The sequence below is a fragment of the Salmo trutta genome, chromosome 27 (assembly GCF_901001165.1).
Source record: "Salmo trutta chromosome 27, fSalTru1.1, whole genome shotgun sequence".
NCBI classification, from domain to species: domain Eukaryota; kingdom Metazoa; phylum Chordata; class Actinopteri; order Salmoniformes; family Salmonidae; genus Salmo; species Salmo trutta.
Window position 1 is genome coordinate 15,227,718 of NC_042983.1, and position 17,853 is coordinate 15,245,570.

General features: G+C 45.8%; 1 protein-coding gene and 1 pseudogene across 2 annotated transcripts; one reads left to right on the forward strand and one right to left on the reverse strand.

The window, feature by feature from the left end:
• The first annotated feature begins 862 nt into the window (after positions 1-862).
• On the forward strand, positions 863-10,907 carry dnajb5 (DnaJ heat shock protein family (Hsp40) member B5). 2 transcript variants are annotated; one of them, XM_029716836.1, is made up of 4 exons: positions 863-1,417; positions 3,484-3,736; positions 4,385-5,040; positions 10,601-10,907. In XM_029716836.1, the coding sequence occupies exons 2-4, from the start codon at positions 3,526-3,528 to the stop codon at positions 10,832-10,834; spliced, it is 1,101 nt and encodes a 366-aa protein (XP_029572696.1). In that variant the 5' UTR covers positions 863-1,417; positions 3,484-3,525; the 3' UTR covers positions 10,835-10,907. The 2 variants fall into 2 exon arrangements, with proteins under 2 accessions (XP_029572696.1, XP_029572697.1); XM_029716837.1 differs by lacking the exon at positions 863-1,417 and adding an exon at positions 1,790-1,880.
• Positions 10,908-14,542: 3,635 nt separating this feature from the next.
• On the reverse strand, positions 14,543-17,590 carry LOC115164051 (aldo-keto reductase family 1 member A1-A-like; annotated as a pseudogene).
• Positions 17,591-17,853: the final 263 nt, after the last annotated feature.

Genomic DNA, 17,853 nt, shown 5'->3' on the forward strand with positions numbered 1-17,853 from the left:
GTCACTCGTTTCTTTCACACCTCCTCACTACTGAAGAGAAAGGGATGAGTCAAGCTATAGCCAGACTAATCCTGGGCCAACTTTCTCGCTCTCTTCCTCTACTTTCTCTTTGTCTCTCTCGCTACAATTCTCCCTTAGCCTCTGCCTCTCCCCCTTCCCTCTCTGTCTACCTTGAGTGGACCTTGAGTGACATGCCCGCCTCTCTACTTCTCCACCCTTCTATCTCCACCTCTTCCATCCTCCCCCACCTCCTGATGGTTCTGCGCTCTCTTATCTCTTTTGGAGGTACATTTACTGCTTACAGGCTTCTGAACAGAGTGCCTTTTCTTGGAAATTGCATAATGTAGGAATGAAAACTATAATCAGCTTCTCTTTTAATTGTGCTGTAAGTACTGAGCAGGCAGTTAATGTCCTTAACAGTAAAAATGTCACAGAAAACATTCTTACAGCAGAACTCTCTACTGATGACATAACACATCCTCTTGAAAGAGGAGAAAGGAAGGGGAGAAAAGGTAGACATGTGGACAGATATAAATACAGTACATATAGACACAGGCTGCATCTCAGTAGTCTAAAATGGCCTCTCCTCTTTATTTGTACTGAACTGACAACATTGGATGAATGGAAGTGATGTAAGATTTATGTAAGATTTGTCAATTAAGGAAAGGACACAAGAAGAGGAAGCCACTTAAGACTATTGAAATGTAGCCTCTGTGCTGAGTGAGATAGACTGACTCACTCCTCGGGCTTCTCTATCTGTCTGCCTGCCTGCGTGTGCGGGAAGGTTCTAGTCCCTGACTGCCAGTGATCACATGTACCAACTCTGTTTATATCACAGCTCAGCCTGGAGTACCATCCACGGGCATACACACAAACACACACTGCCTCAGCCTGGAGTACCATCCACGGGCATTGGATAAATCTGCCTTGGGCTCTGCTATCCCACTCTCTCTCGCTCACACACACACACACAGACAGACAGACAGACAGACAGACAGACAGACAGACAGACAGACAGACATACAGAGGGAGAGACTCCTAATATGTCTCTGTTTTCTTTTAGAGTAGAATCCCAGCTCTCTCAGAGTGAAGTAGAGCCATGACTTAGACTAATCCTAAACTCCAGACTGTTTATCTCCTCCCAGGAATGGAAGTCAAGTAAACCAACACCTCACTGAGTGGATCAATGATTAGATGGATTGGATAAATTGACTCGGGTGATGTTAATTTGATAAACGTTTCAATCAGCGCAACAAATTATCTAGACAGTCAGGCTGTCTTTTCCCATCGGCTCGGAGTGGATTGGAACAAAGCGCGCTGCGCTTTTAACTGGCAGAGTTCGACCCGCAAATCAGCTGTCGTGCGGAGAAGCGGCGAGGGACAGTTGGTGAAGTCCAGAGACAGTCACTAGCATACGGTAAGACGCTACTAAAACACACCGGCTACGGACTAACTTACTAGACTAACTCGTAGTAGATATGGACTAGTTCTGACCAGGAGCCAGTAGCCTATGTATTAGGCTATTTCAGCTTATGGCCAGGACAGGAATTGGGTTGTTGCTGTCGGCCAACGCTGTATTTCTCCTCTGAAGTTTAACATTGGAAGTGGAAATAAGTGTTGAAGGTCTATTTAATTGAACCAGAACCACACCGCATAACTATGTGATTTTTGAGTCACTGATTGAATGGTATGGGTTTTGGTTTTATTAGCCTAATTGACGTCAGAGCGTTGTTCTGTCACCAACTATTTCGGAACCGGTGAGCGGTTGAACTCTGACGTCACACAATAAAGACCCGAGAGGGATACCAGGGCGGGAGAGAAGAGAGAGACGGGGATATGTTCATCTGTTCTGCCGATTTTTCTGCTGAAAATTATAACGGGTAGGAAACGTTTAATTTCATCCTTCTATTCTTATGTGTTCTCCGCACCGCTCACTGGCCGTTTCCACGGCTGTCATTGAAGCCTGTGGAATAGCTGGTGTTGCACCACTCCGGTTTCTGCATTGGTCAATCGATAGGTTCGATTCTCACACTGAGGCGTTGTTGTCTCTTGACATATTTGCCGGTAATAGTCTATAATCAGCCTACCTGGCGGAACAACGACAGCAAAATTCGGTGCGGCGCAGATCGGCTCTATAATGGGTGACAGGTGCTGTTTCTTTGTCTCATTTTCTACGGTGGAGATTCACAGTGATGAAGATATTTACAGGAAAAGCTAAATAACAACCATACATAGGCCATACAAATAGCCTACCATCTGTTGTACTTTATCCAGCTATAAAATAGCTCGCAGGGCAGACTGTAGCCTACAATGACAGACGCATAGTGTCATATTTAGGCTAACAGGACTGCGGTTTCATGAGACTACTGATAGCATGTGTGTGTGTGTGTGTGTGTAGCAGATTGAGAGGTGCCAGATGGTAGGGAGTTCCTCACATTCACTAACTTTGAGCTTTTACTACACTGCCATGGCAACACCTTACTACATTACCATAGCATAGCAACACCTTACTACATTACCATAGCATAGCAACATGGCAACACCTTACTACATTATCATAGCATAGCAACATGGCAACACCTTACTACATTATCATAGCATAGCAACACCTTACTACATTACCATAGCATAGCAACATGGCAACACCTTACTACATTACCATAGCATAGCAACACCTTACTACATTACCATAGCATAGCAACATGGCAATGGGTTGCTATGTCCAGAGACAGTCACTAGTATACTGGCTCCTGGTCAGAACTAGTCCATATCTACTTCGAGTTAGTCTAGTAAGTTAGTCCGTATCCGGTGTGTTTTAGTACCTTACTACATTACCATAGCATAGCAACATGGCAACACCTTACTACATTATCATAGCATAGCAACATGGCAACACCTTACTACATTACCATAGCATAGCAACATGGCAAGTTCCACAAATTATCTGGGATGGAGTAAAGACTTCAAGATTCATTAGAATACTCACATGTGTGTTTAGAATACTCATTTGTGCGTGTGCGTGTGTGCGTGTAGCAGATTGAGAGGTGCCAGATGGTAGGGAGTTCCTCACATTCACTAACTTTGAGCTTTTACTACACTGCCATGGCAACACCTTACTACATTACCATAGCATAGCAACACCTTACTACATTATCATAGCATAGCAACATGGCAACACCTTACTACATTATCATAGCATAGCAACATGGCAACACCTTACTACATTATCATAGCATAGCAACATGGCAAGTTCCACAAATCATCTGGGATGGAGTAAAGACTTCAATATTCATTAGAATACTCACATGTGTGTTTAGAATACTCATATGTGTGTGTGTGTGTGTGTGTGTGTGTGTGTGTGTGTGTGTGTGTGTGTGTGTGTGTGTGTGTGTGTCTCACCAGAGAGCCAGGCTGTGTGGATCAGTTTTCATCAGGCCCAGGTGTATGCTTAACCCAGTAACCTTTCTCTCCCTCTACCACCAGAGTGCCAGGGTGTGTGTTGGGGGTCACAGAAAGGTCGTTGCCATGGGGAAGGACTACTATAAGACGCTGGGTATCCCTAAGGGTTCTAACGAGGAGGAGATCAAGAAGGCATATCGCCGCATGGCACTGAGGTTCCACCCAGACAAGAACACAGACGCCAACGCAGAGGACAAGTTCAAAGAGATCGCTGAGGCCTACGAAGTTCTGAGTGACCCCAAGAAGAGGGTCATCTATGACCAGCTAGGAGAGGAGGGTAAGAGAAAGAGAGGGTGCTCAGTATTCTGAGAGTGATGTCGGTGTGATTATATAACTGTCATGAAGTCATTTATCGTTATGTGTGTGTGTGTGTGTGTGCGTGTGTGTGAGTGTGTGAGAGAGAGAGAACACTGAGCAGACTCCTTTCTTTATTTAGCTATCCCCCTTACCTCTCCCTTCCACCTCTACCCTCTGACAGTCTGACTGTGTGTTCTCTCCAGTCTGATCAGGTCTTTCCACAGTGTGTTTGCGTCTCTCAGATAGGCCTGAATCCATGCGGAGGCAGAGATAAGAATAGCAGTGAGGTGGTGTGTGTGGTGTGTGTGTGTGTGGTGTGTGTGTGTGTGTGTTTAGCTGTGGGTAGTCTTATCTGTTTCTGTAGCAGCAAGGCTCTTGCTAGACCACTGCCCCCCCCCCCCACCCCCACCGGATCCCGTGGGAACTCTCTCACCCACGTGGGTTCGCTCTGACTGCTACTCATGCCTCCAGGGCCTCCGCTCCTCAAACTCCCTCCTACCTGCTGTAAACAAATCTCTAAAACTATTTAACTCTCTCCTTTCTCTACGGAAGGGGAATTAGGCTACAGGTAGGATGTGTGTGTGTGTGTGTGTTTGTGTACTCACAGCCCTCTCTCCCTCTCGGTCAGGTCTGAAGGCAGGGGGCAGTAGTGGTCAGTCTGGGGTTCCTGGTGGGTCGTACCACTACACCTTCCATGGGGACCCCCACGCCACCTTCGCCTCCTTTTTCGGCGGTTCCAACCCCTTCGATATGTTCTTCGGACCGCACCGCAACCACCACAACCGCTCCAACGGCGTCCACTCCAAGGTCCCCAACGACCATGACATGGAAACAGACTTTGATGAGGAAGACCCCTTCGCCTCATTCACACACTTCGGCTTCCCCGGGGGGGTCAACGGCTTCCCTGGCCATGGCGGGGGCAGGAGGAGGGGGGTGCAGTCGGAGCGTTTGGGGGGGTCCAGGAGGCAGCAGGACCCCCCGGTGGTCCACGAGCTGAAGGTGTCTCTGGAGGAGATCTTCCATGGTTGCACCAAGCGGATGAAGATCACCAGGAGGAGGCTGAACGCTGATGGCAGGAGCAGCTGTACGGAGGACAAGATCCTGAACATCGTGATAAAGAGGGGATGGAAGGAGGGCACCAAGATCACCTTCCCTAAGGAGGGGGACGAGACCCCAGAGAACATTCCTGCAGACATCGCCTTTGTGCTCAGAGACAAAGGACACGCCCACTTTAGGAGGGATGGCTCCAATATCATCTACACAGGCAATATCAGTCTGAAGGAGGTAGGGTCTGTCTGTCTGTCGCTCTGTCTGTCGCTCTGTCTGTCGCTCGGTCTGTCTGTAGCTCGGTCTGTCTGTCTGTCTGTCGGTCTGTCTGTCTGGCGCTCGGTCTGTCTGTAGCTCGGTCTGTCTGTCTGTCTGTCTGTCTGGCGCTCGGTCTGTCTGTCTGTCGCTCTGTCTGTCGCTCGGTCTGTCTGTCGGTCTGTCTGTCTGGCGCTCGGTCTGTCTGTCTGTCGCTCTGTCTGTCGCCCGGTCTTTCTCACACAGCCTTTGTCTCCACAAATACCTTATTACAAAACTAGCAGCCCGTGACAAAGTGCTCTTTTACTTTCTCTCTCTTTCTATCCACAAATACCCTACAGAACACTCACATAGAACTGGAGGCCTGTGGTATTAACCTGTTCGGACACGATTTTAAATGTTTTACTCTACAGGAGACTCAAACCCTATCTGCCTCTAGGTTTTCACAAGGGTGTGTGTTATATTATTTTAGTAAGTGGAGATGTTCTAATGAAGAGCATCAAAAGTCACATCTCTCTCTCTCTCCTACTCTCTCTCTCTCTCTCTCTCTCTCTCTCTCTTTCCTACTCTCTCTCTCTCTCTCTCTCTCTCTCTCTCTCTCTCACTCTTTCCTACTCTCTCTCTCTCTCTCTCTCTCACTCTTTCCTACTCTCTCTGACTCAGAGCCCCAGGCACCTTTAACAGCAGTACACTGGTGATCATGTTTCTAGTACTAAGCTGTGGGCAGTGGTGGAAGATGTGTGTGTGTGCAGTTAAACATTGGTACTCCACCTAAAAGAGGCTGTTCCTCCGAGTACATGACCTTGTTCAACACATCCCTCCAGTCTATCTGTGAAGTGAGCTGAGCCCTGGGTGGGCAGACTGAGTGCTTTGCAGAATGTCTCTGCCGCTGCAGTGTGAGTGAGCATGGGGGAATGTGTTGTCCCTGTGTGACAGGCCCACTCACACTCTGCCCTGCCTCATATGTCTTCCTTTATGATTGCTCTTTCAATGAGCACAACAATCGTTATGGTACTCACCATGTAGTGCAAAAACACACAAAGGATTTATACACTTAGACAGCTCTCTTTCTCTTTTATACACAGAGAGAGAGAGAGAGACACAGAGAGACACACAGAGAGAGACAGAAAGAGAGAGAGAGAGAGAGAGAGAGAGAGAGAGGGGATTGTGGTGTGAGGGTGGAACTCTGACACACAGTTCATTTAATTAAACCTCTATTCCTGTGTGGTCACAAGCTCAGCTGTGACCAGCCTGTGAAATGAAACACTCTTTTATAGTTCCAATATAGCTGCCATTTATCTACTGACTATATTAATGGACTGGCTAATGGCAGACCCCAAACAGGCACTTGTTAAGTACATACTGTATTAATTATACAAGTACCGCAGTGCTCAGATAAGCTCATTAACCAGTAGGCCTGTTTTACTGCTGTCATAAACGGTTCTTAATGTCATATACTGCCAAAGAAATATCTTTTAGTTATGAGATAGTTAATGCATCAAGAGTCGTGCACTATGTAGGGAATAGGGTACCATCAGGGACACAGACCTAGGGCTTGATTCAATCCGTATTGCGGAAGTTCAGCGCTATCGCGTGATTGAAACTTAAAGGTCATTTCCGATTGAACCCACATATGCATCGTTTACTGTGAGTGCAGTCTTTGCGCACGCGGGAACATTGCCTAGCACTGGTGGAGCTAGGAACACAAGCATTTCTCTACACGCGCAATAACATCTGCTAAATATGTGTATAACCAATAACATTTTAGTTGATTTACATTTCAAACGTGCTATAGCGCTGAACTTCCGCGATACAGATTGAATCCAGCCCCTAATGTATCCAGGAAAGACAATAAATGTTAACTTACATCCAGTGAAGGAGAGAGACAGAAGAGAGACCGGAGAGAGACCGGAGAGAGAGGTGAGGAGGGAGGAAGGGGAGATGTTGAAGGGAGAGAGAGTATTGGGGATTTGGGTAATCTGAACCATTATCTGAAAAACATAGTTTAACTGGAGCTGCCAGGGAGCTCTGCTTCCATCCAACAGGAAGGTATGATCACAGAGTTCTGGCACTAGGCGCTGTTGACGGGCTGGCTGCTATTATACACTCCGTTAGCTATGCTGGCTGGGTTTTGGCCCTAAAATAGCTGGGTCAGACCCTATGCTAGCTACACCGGCTGGTTTTAGGCCCTCTGTTTTACACAGGCTTTAGGTCTAACAATAACAAGCCCAATGAGAGCTACGTTGCAGAGCTGAAGGCTCTTTAGTCTGCTAAAGACAATTGTTACCTCTGCATTATGACCATTCTATGACCTCTACCAAGAATGTCTGGAGTCTGGACCTTTATGTCATCACTGGAGCCGGGGGCCTTAACCTGTAACTACAGGCTTCAAGCCCTGCTGACTCTCCAGCTGTTCTCTCTAAATCAGGACAGTTTGCCATTCGGTCAGTGTGAGAAACAGGAAGGAAGAACACACACACACAATCATACTTAGAAGGCTATCTCTAACTCTAAGAGGAACTTGACTTCTGATATTACAGAGAAATATGCTGTATGCATTGGCAAAGACAACATAACATGTGATAACGCTTAGGCAATAGTTTCTGGATGCCTTATATTTTGGAGGGTGGGGGGTTGAGGCGCGGGGGTTAGTAAACACTGGATTAGGCAACTGCTAACTGGGACTGTTGACACCTGATTGGGCAACTTGTAAGCACTAAACTGGAACATACAATTCAAAATAGTTTCATGTTATTGAATTGGGACTGGAAAACCGTAAGCCTACTGCACTTAATCAGAGTTTGAACTTATCAGGAGTAGAATATATTGTTCTGGTGCTGCCTTGTCTGAGCTGAGGCTTACATCATTACACTGGCCTTATGTCAGCTGTCTGTGTGCCTCCAGTGTCATGGCAACCTGTCTAGGGGCGGGATTCAATCCATAGCGCAGAATATCATTTTTGTAGTGCGGTTGAAATGTAAAGGTCATTTTTGATTGAGGCGAAATATGCAGCGTTTACCGAGAATGCAGTCACCGTGAACGCGGAAACATTGTCTTCAAATTTCAATCATGCTTATCTTCGGCGCTACTGATTCAATCCAGGCCTAGATAGTGTTGGGCGGAGTACTTTAAAAATGTAATCTGTTACTGATTACAGTTACATGAAAAATAAAGTAATCAGTAACGTAATCCTTTGGATTACTCAAAATGAGTAACGCAATCTTTTGGATTACCAGATATTTTAAAACATTAAAAAATGTTCACCTAATACAGTATTATTTAACTGAGTAACATTAGTATTTCTAAATCGGGGACTATTATGAGAGCATAAAGATCCTACAACTCATATGTTTGATATGTGAGAGCATAAAGATCCTACAACTCATATGTTTGATATGTGAGAGCATAAAGATCCTACAACTCATACGTTTGATATGTGAGAGCATAAAGATCCTACAACTCATATGTTTGATATGTGAGAGCATAAAGATCCTACAACTCATATGTTTGATATGTGAGAGCATAAAGATCCTACAACTCATATGTTTGATATGTAAGAGCATAAAGATCCTACAACTCATACGTTTGATATGTGAGAGCATAAAGATCCTACAACTCATATGTTTGATATGTGAGAGCATAAAGATCCTACAACTCATACGTTTGATATGTGAGAGCATAAAGATCCTACAACTCATGTTTGATATGTGAGAGCATAAAGATCCTACAACTCATATGTTTGATATGTGAGAGCATAGTCACAGGGCTCCATACCAACATTTTCAGTTGTTGGGACCAGCCCATGATATGGTCACACCAACATAGAAAAAACGGGTTGCCTAATAATTGTATTAAGTAATTCACCGTGCTTCATTAAGTACTAGAATAAAATGGTATGATCCAATAAATTGGAATGCACAATTCCAGATATTTTTCTGATGCACACCCTAAATTGTCACGAATTTCGAGTTTGATAATTTGGCAATTGTTGCTAGTATATTACTGTCAAAATACAGTGGCAGCATTTAAAAAAAAAAGTGGATTCAAAAGAGATTAAGTAACTATTTTGGGGCACAAATATCACAAACAAATTCATTTGGGGCTAATTCACCAAATGAGGAAGTAGTTAGCTAGATTGCAAACAATAAATCTAGCCTAATATTAGACTACTGATAGTTAGACTACTGATAGTCAGCCGTATTATTTACACCAGTAAATGTAATATATGTGGTCACCTTGAATGGCCGACGTGAGTGCCCTATGTTCAATAGTAAGAGTTGATGAATAGAATTCAGACCTACAGAACGCTGGGACCCTCTTCTCTTCAATGTTTTTCAGGGATTGCGTCTTGAAATATTGTGCAATCAGGACAGAGCTCACAACGGAGAAAGAGTGAAAGTGCAACGCAGCAAGCAGGAACTCTATGACGACTGTCTGACCAGAAGGCTAGGTGTAAATGTTTTGGAAGCCTTACCTATTCATTCAACCAGTTTATTACTAAAGAAGCCATCCATCCTTGATGAGAGATCAGCAGAACGATAGACCCTTTAAGAGCGTGTGAGAAGTCTTGAGGGTGCGCTAAATGAAAGTGGGCAAATGCTGGCAAAGTTTTACAAATGTTGCCTCTTGAGATTAGATGAAGTAATCCCAAACGTAATCAGTTGTTTTTAAGAATGCAAGTATAATCAGATTATTCATTTTTGTAATTAATCCAAGTTGATAAGTTACTTTGTTTTTGTATTCTGATTACTTAGTTACTACCCAGCCCTGGCCCTACGTTAGGGTTGGAGTTTAGTATGGTGTGCTGCCTGCTCTGGGTAGGAGTTGCAGATCTAGGATCAGTTTACTTTTACTTAATTGTAGGGTGCAAACCTGACCTAAGATCAGTGGACACCCAGGTTTCAGTCTCTCTCTCTCTCTGTGTGTGTGTGTGTGTGTGTGTGTGTGTGTGTGTGTGTGTGTGTGTGTGTGTCTGTGTGTGTGTGTGTGTGTGTGTGTGACCACGACCTCAGCTTATTCGGTCTTACTTCATTAGGTGTAGAAATGAGACCACACTCTAAAATTAGCTTCCTGTGCACTCTACAACCCCGCAACTATCAACACTACACACACAAGCACAGACACACACACACAGACACACACACACACCGGGGTTTTCCAGGTTCAGGAAACTTGTTTTAGTGTCAGAGAGGGAGTGATCCATTGTAGCTGATGATGTCATTCTGTTCCACTCTGAGTGCCAAGAAGTCATGTTCTCTAATGTTCTCCAGCTGAACCTGTGTTCTAGACTGCTAAACTGGAACAGATACAAGTTTTCTACATCCATAGCTCCTGAAACACATGTTATCACCTATCTTTAATCGCTGAATGAATTAACTACTAACAACATGTGATTTTGTCATCATTGGGCGTGAGTAGAACAACTATGTGCAACGCCAAGAGGAACAGATTGATAATCACTGTTGTAATGAAGCAGTCATATAGTAAACATGCTTGTGTCATATGATACAGTAGTAAACCCTCTCATATTCCCCTCCCCCAGGCGCTGTGTGGCTGTACGGTGAACATTCCCACCCTGGATAACCGCGTCATCCCGCTATCCTGCCATGAGGTCATCAAGCCGGGGACGGTAAAGCGGCTGAGGGGGGAGGGCCTGCCCCTCCCTAAGAGCCCCACTCAGCGCGGTGACCTCATCGTAGAGTTCACGGTTCGCTTCCCAGACAGGATCCCTCCCCAGTCCAGAGAGATCATCAGACAACACCTACCCCAGTCTTAGGACAACACCCCACCCCCCAGACTCATTACCCCCCCACACTCCTCCCTTCCCCAACCCCCCAGACCCATTAACCCCCCACACTCCTCCCTTCCACCACCCCCCAGACTCATTACCCCCCCACACTCCTCCCTTCCCCAACCCCCCAGACTCATTACCCCCCCCACACTCCTCCCTTCCCCAACCCCCCAGACTCATTAACCCCCCACACTCCTCCCTTCCACCACCCCCCAGACTCATTACCCCCCCAGACTCATTAACCCCCTCTCCATCCCTCCCCACACACACAAACGTTTTTACCAGTTGGACCCAACCCCTCTTCCCCCATTTCAAGAACTCACTGTTTCTACCACACAACATTACATGGACACTCGTATTTTTAAGGGAAAAGTTTTTTTCTGGGAATGACAAGAGGACCTCCAGTTTTAGGATGTTTTTGTTTCTTTTCGCCCAAGCGCACACACACAGACACGAACACACACACGGACACACACACGGACACGGACACACACACGGACAAGTGATACGGAGGAACGGCTCAGCGTGGCTTTGGCTTTTACCGGAACTCCTTTTCTTAAAGCTCTTTTTTTCTACAGATTTATCAAGGGTTTTATACATCCCCCTGACCCTCCTCTTCTTATGGATGAGTTGAGAGGAACACTTTATTTGAAAAAGAGAAGATTGTCCAGGATTTTCCAGAGGAAAGTTAAAAGTGGATTATTTTATTGTTTATCTACCAGCAGCTTCAGTCTCTGCTCCCCATTTTAACATAATCATCTGTTTCTAATGTTTAATAAAGCATAATGTGTGAACTCTGTGTTATCTGCTGGACAAGGCTACTACAACAGCCACTACTACCAGATCCTCCCAGTGCACAACCACTGACATAGATGTATAGTTTGGCAAACATATCTTGAGATTTGGATTTGCTCACCATAATCAGCACTCGAAGTGCAAATGAGCATGCAGTTGTTGTGAAAGGTTTGGTTGTAACATGGTGGACAGTTTGCTGAACTCTGTGTATCTATGTCTCTGGTCCAGACCCCCTGACTGGCTGAGAACCCCAACAGCGTGTGATCCACTATGGCCCTCAAATTCAACTATGGCCCTCAAATTCAACTATGGCCCTCGAAGCCAGTTCCACTGCTCCCCCCCCCCCCCATTCTTATCCCTCTAATCAGGGACTGATTTAGACCTGGGACATCAGGTGTGCGCAATTAATTAAAAGGTACAACAGAAAAGCAGGCTCCGGACCTCGTAGGGTAAGAGTTGAATACCCCTGCACTCTGGGTCATCATCTAGGTCAGGGCTTAAACTTCTGGTTTCATCCTCTCCTAATCAGGGACTGATTCAGACCTGGGACACCTGGTGAGTGCAATTAACTGCCAGGCAGAAACAAAAGACAGAAGGGTTTTGGCCCTCCAGGACCAGAATTGAACCGTTTCATCGAAGTCTGTCATCCATAGGTGCTTTGATCCCTGTGGTGTCTCTCTCTCAAAGGGAATGACTAAGTCTTTAATAACTCTCCCTGACTCAATGAGAGACTGGTAAGTGCCTTAACGTGGAGACATACACACACACTCAGTGTCCACAGGTTAAAACGCAGAGAATATGAAGACACATTTCTATGAAACTTTATAATAGGTATTGTGAAACACATTCAATATAAACCTGCCCAGATAGCCAGGACTGATCTACTGTGGATGCGGTCTTTTGGCTGTGGGGAGTTTAGTGGGAGTGATACTGTATGCGGTGCTTGAAGTGAAGGAATGAAATAGATGCTGGTACTTTATTTTTGGTTACCAGTACTGTTTCTATTTAGGAGCTGGAACACCGCAATTCTTTAAAGTGATTATATATGTATATAAATGAGTGCTGCTACTCAAGCAGTAGAACATTTTAGTTGTTGGTACTCAGTACCAGTGTATACCGGCACTGACTGTATGGGGGCTGCAGTGATCTGTACTGCGCTGAGGGACCTATCAGTCTGGTACTATCAAACATCACTTCAGGACTATCAATATTAAATGGAGACCCTTTTCTTGGTCTTTTTGACACTTGTAATATGTTTTCTATTGAAGAAATGTCTACTGCAGAGCTCTCCGACCCTGTTCTTGAAGAGCTACAGTCCTGTAGGTTTTCAATCCAACCATAATTTAGCTCACCGGATTCTAATAATTACCCGGTTGATAAGCTGAATCAGGTTAGTTACAACTGGGGTTGGATTGGAAACCTACAGGAGGGTAGCTCTCCAGGAACAGGGTTGGAGAGCCCTGGTCTACAGTATAGAGGAAATTGAAGGACTATGTAAGGAAACAGAATGATACTGTTGTTGCTCTCTGCCTCTAGGTTGTGCCAAACGTATTTTCATGTTCACACACAGAGATACAGACACAGAGAGAGATTGACAGAAATCAGAGGGACTCAATCTGAATCTAATGATGCCTGTCAAGCAGAGCAGCCACAGGGTCTCTGGGATATGTGGATGCGGTGGGGCTAAAGCAGGAAGTGAGCCTTGGCCTGGTGCTGTGTGAGAATGTGTTTTCCTGCGACTGAGTGATTCTCACTGTTTCACAGCTTCTGTACTTTTGACAAAGTTTCTCATGTGAGTTGAATTTTACAATGACAACCAATAAACCAAGTATTGCGCTATGTATGGTCTTGTGTGTTTATGTGAGGAGTGGAGGAGTTATTTGTAGCCGACCCCCATTCGACTGCTTTCACCTATCCATCACACTCAGCTCTGTTACTTCAAGGAGGGAAGGGAAGGATGATTTATCTCATTTATTGTCAAACGATCTCACAGATTAGATATCCACACATCGGAACACTGGATCAATTGGAGTATAACAAAATCAAGGATTAGAAACAAATATATTTTCCCACTAATAATGAATTCTTAATAATTGAGTAAGATGTATGTATGTGGATTCTTACTAAGGGAACGTGAGCTGCAGAACAGATGGTTCTTGTCTGATCAAATATTCAAATCTCTAGTGACTAGTCCTAGTAACTCCAGTCCAAGTATTCTGTATAAATAAAAGTAGATATGTGTGGGGTCTGTAGATCTGTCTCTAGATGTGGGGTCAGTAGATCTGTCTCTAGATGTGGGGTCTGTAGATCTGTCTCTAGATGTGGGGTCAGTGGATCTGTCTCTAGATGTGGGGTCTGTAGATCTGTCTCTAGATGTGGGGTCAGTAGATCTGTCTCTAGATGTGGGGTCTGTGGATCTGTCTCTAGATGTGGGGTCAGTAGATCTGTCTCTAGATGTGGGGTCAGTAGATCTGTCTCTAGATGTGGGGTCTGTAGATCTGTCTCTAGATATGGAGTCTGTAGATCTGTCTCTAGATGTGGGGTCTGTAGATCTGTCTCTAGATGTGGGGTCTGTAGATCTGTCTCTAGATGTGGGGTCTGTAGATCTGTCTCTAGATGTGGGGTCTGTAGATCTGTCTCTAGATGTGGGGTCTGTAGATCTGTCTCTAGATGTGGGGTCTGTAGATCTGTCTCTAGATGTGGGTCTGTAGATCTGTCTCTAGATGTGGGTCTGTAGATCTGTCTCTAGATGTGGGGTCAGTGGATCTGTCTCTAGATGTGGGGTCTGTAGATCTGTCTCTAGATGTGGGTCTGTAGATCTGTCTCTAGATGTGGGGTCTGTAGATCTGTCTCTAGATGTGGGGTCTGTAGATCTGTCTCTAGATGTGGGCCTGTGGATCTGTCTCTAGATGTGGGCCTGTGGATCTGTCTCTAGATGTGGGCCTGTGGATCTGTCTCTAGATGTGGGCCTGTGGATCTGTCTCTTGATGTAGGCCTGTGGATCTGTCTCTAGATGTGGGCCTGTGGATCTGTCTCTTGATGTGGGCCTGTGGATCTATCTCTAGATGTGGAGTCTGTAGATCTGTCTCTAGATGTGGGGTCAGTAGATCTGACTCTAGATGTGGGCCTGTGGATCTGTCTCTAGATTAGGTCGGGAAATGAGGGTGGTCTGCGTCCCTCCACTCTCTGTCCCTCTGTGAAGAGAACACACACAGTTCCATTCGGTACCACCACAAAACCCCATGGCTCAACTGAAACTCAGCTGAATTTGGCTGCATCTCAGTAGTCTCATATGGCATCCTCATCTGCTCTTCTTAACCTATCTAGTTGGGACTAGGGAATGAGGCTGTATATAAGACTATTGACCTGCACCCTGAGGTCTCATCTGAGACAATCAGAACTCACCTCCACAGCCGGGATGATGTACCTCTTGTTTCTGTTGAACGACTCGATCTGCTTCAGGTCTTCATCCGACAGGAGAAGTCAAACACCTGTCAATCAGACAAAGAAATTCCCACTCAAGAAAACAATCCCAGCAGCTACACAGAATTATAGCCTGTAGTTTCCTAGACTCAGCCAGCGAAAAGTCACATTTTGGGGAAGAGGTGAGTAGTTTCCAAACTGGTAAAGCATCATGCAGTTCAATTGGTATTCCTTCCACTAGATGGTGGTGTCCTCCTGACCTGCAGGTTCTTCAGGATCCTGGAAGGAGTGACGCTCTTGGGGATGCAGACCACCCCTCTCTGTACCTGCCACCTGGAGACAGAGAGACACACACACTTGAGCGTCGTTAATTACACTATGGCTAGTTACACGGAGGTGTTTGTGTGTTACGTGAGTATATCCTGAGCAGGGCTCTTTCTGTGGTGGAGGGTCAAAAGCCCCACAGTCCAGGGTCCTGCAGCAGGCAGGGTTCGTCAGGCGAAGCCCTGGACTGCTCAGCACTGCCCAGGGGACAGTAGGCCGTCACACACACACCTACCTGCAGTGATTCAGCAGCTCGGCCTTGGACAGGCATGGGTGACACTCCACCTACTAACACACAGAGTGAGACACCATTACAAAAACATACTGTACACACACACACACACACACACACAGTCCCATACCTGGTTGAAGATGGACAGACCGATGCCTCGGACCAACCCCTTATCAACCAGGTTCTCCATGGCAACCCAGGTTTCCCAGTAGCGTATGTCATCGTAACACACACTGCCAACGGCCCGCCTGAGCATCAGCTGTCCCACGCCTGGAGAACACGCAGGCAGCTCAGAGGACCAACATGTGTGGGACAAATTCGAGGTGTGATTAGGTGTATGTTTGTGTTGCTTACTGGAAGGCTGTGGGCCAATACAGTACATGAGGTAGAGGGCCAGGTATTCCAGTCCCAGGTGTATTAGACTCTTACTACAGTCTGTCTCTACGTAGTCAGGGTGATGCTGGGTGTTACACAGCTTAGAGGTCAGAAACACATCTTCATGACGCAGGGCCTGGGGGACTGCACAGGGGATCAACACACGTGACACATACACTATATGTACAAATGTATGTGGACACCCATTCAAATGAGTGGATTCGGCTATTTCAGCCACACCCGTTGCTGACAGGTGTATAAAACCGAGCACATAGCCATGCGATCTCCATAGACAAACATTGACAGTAGAATGGCCTTACTGAATAGCTCAGTGACTTTCAACGTGGCACCGTCATAGGATGACACCTTTCCAACAATCAGCTTCCTCATCTGGCAGTCCGATGGACAAATCTGGGTTTGGCGGGTGTCAGGAGAAAGCTACCTGCCCCAATGCATAGTGCCAACTGTAAAGTTTGGTGGAGAAGGAATAATGGTCTGGGGCTGTGTTTTCATAGTTTGGGCTAGGCCCCTTAGTTCCATTGAAGGGAAATCTTAACGCTACAGCATACAATGACATTCTAGACAATTCTGTGCTTCCAAATTAGTGGCAACAGTTTGGGGAAGGCTCTTTCCTGCTTCAGCATGACAATGCCCCTGTGCACAAAGCGAGGTCCATACAGAAAAGGTTTGTCGAGATCGGTGTGGAAGAACTTGACTGGCCTGGAGAGCCCCGACCTCAACTCCATCTAACACCTTTGGGATGAATTGGAACGCCGACTGTGAGCCAGGCCTAATCACCCAGCATCAGCGCCCGACCTCACTCATGCTCTTGAATGGAAGCAAGTCCCAGCAGCAATGTTCCAACATCTAGTGGAAAGCCTTCCCAGAAGAGTGGATGCTGTTATAGCAGCAAAGGGCTGGACCAACTCCATATTAATTCCCATGATTTTGGAATGAGATGTTCAAGGAGCATCTCATACTTGTGATCATGTGTAGCCTTTAAAGACTTTTCGTAATGCTCTTCGATCAAACTTCTACTTTTCCTCGACATGATTATTCTTCCTGTGTGTTTGTGCGTGTCAGAATGGTCCTGGAAGCGTAGAATGGCCTTGGAAAGACAGTGTGTGTGTGTGTGTGGCTCACTTTTCCTGGTCCCAGCCTCAGAACCTCCCCCACCTCCTGCTCATTACCGTAAACTGCAGCACAATCATTGTGTTTGTAGCCACAGATTAGAGCCGCCAGCACCTCCTGCTTCACCTGGAGACGCAGATAGTCAAACCATACACACAGGTTACGTTATGTTTTTGAATAAGCATTAAAGGACAAGCTCTATTTTTTATGCAAATTATAGGTGTCCAGACACTTTTTTTGCAATTAAACTAGATTTTCTCTCCCTCAGTTGCGTGCATGCACATGCATTCTCATTTCTCCTATTACCACAATAGGAACAAGAAAGCTTGCACATGCTCATGTAACGGAGTTAACGTACCATTAACTCATTCCACAGCTAGCTTGAGATGCTGGTTTAAAAAGTTAACGTTTAATTGCATTCTGACCTGTCCGAGAGCGCTCTTCCAGGTGCCCAGACGACAGGGTCACGTAGAAACTCATGGTTCAGACCAGAGGTTCTGACAGGCAGGCAGACAAACACTTTATGAATGAATGGAATTGTATATGAGGTAGCAACATGGTATCCAGCTCTAGAGGAGGTCAAACCATCTCTATGGGACTCAGAGAATGACCCAGATGACCGGGAGTGAGTTGCAAGTCATCATGACAAGTCTGAATGTGCTGTTACTGATTATCACTCATCGGAATTCATTAACTCAGCACAGGGGTCTCACGTGTGACAAGT

Excerpts from the sequence above, each read along its gene's own strand:
- dnajb5 (XM_029716836.1), top strand. The coding sequence starts at position 3,526 with ATGGGGAAGGACTACTATAAGACGCTGGGTATCCCTAAGGGTTCTAAC. Across the intron at positions 3,737-4,384 it reads TGACCAGCTAGGAGAGGAGG|GTCTGAAGGCAGGGGGCAGT; the intron begins GTAAGAGAAAGA and ends CCTCTCGGTCAG. Across the intron at positions 5,041-10,600 it reads GCAATATCAGTCTGAAGGAG|GCGCTGTGTGGCTGTACGGT; the intron begins GTAGGGTCTGTC and ends CCCCTCCCCCAG.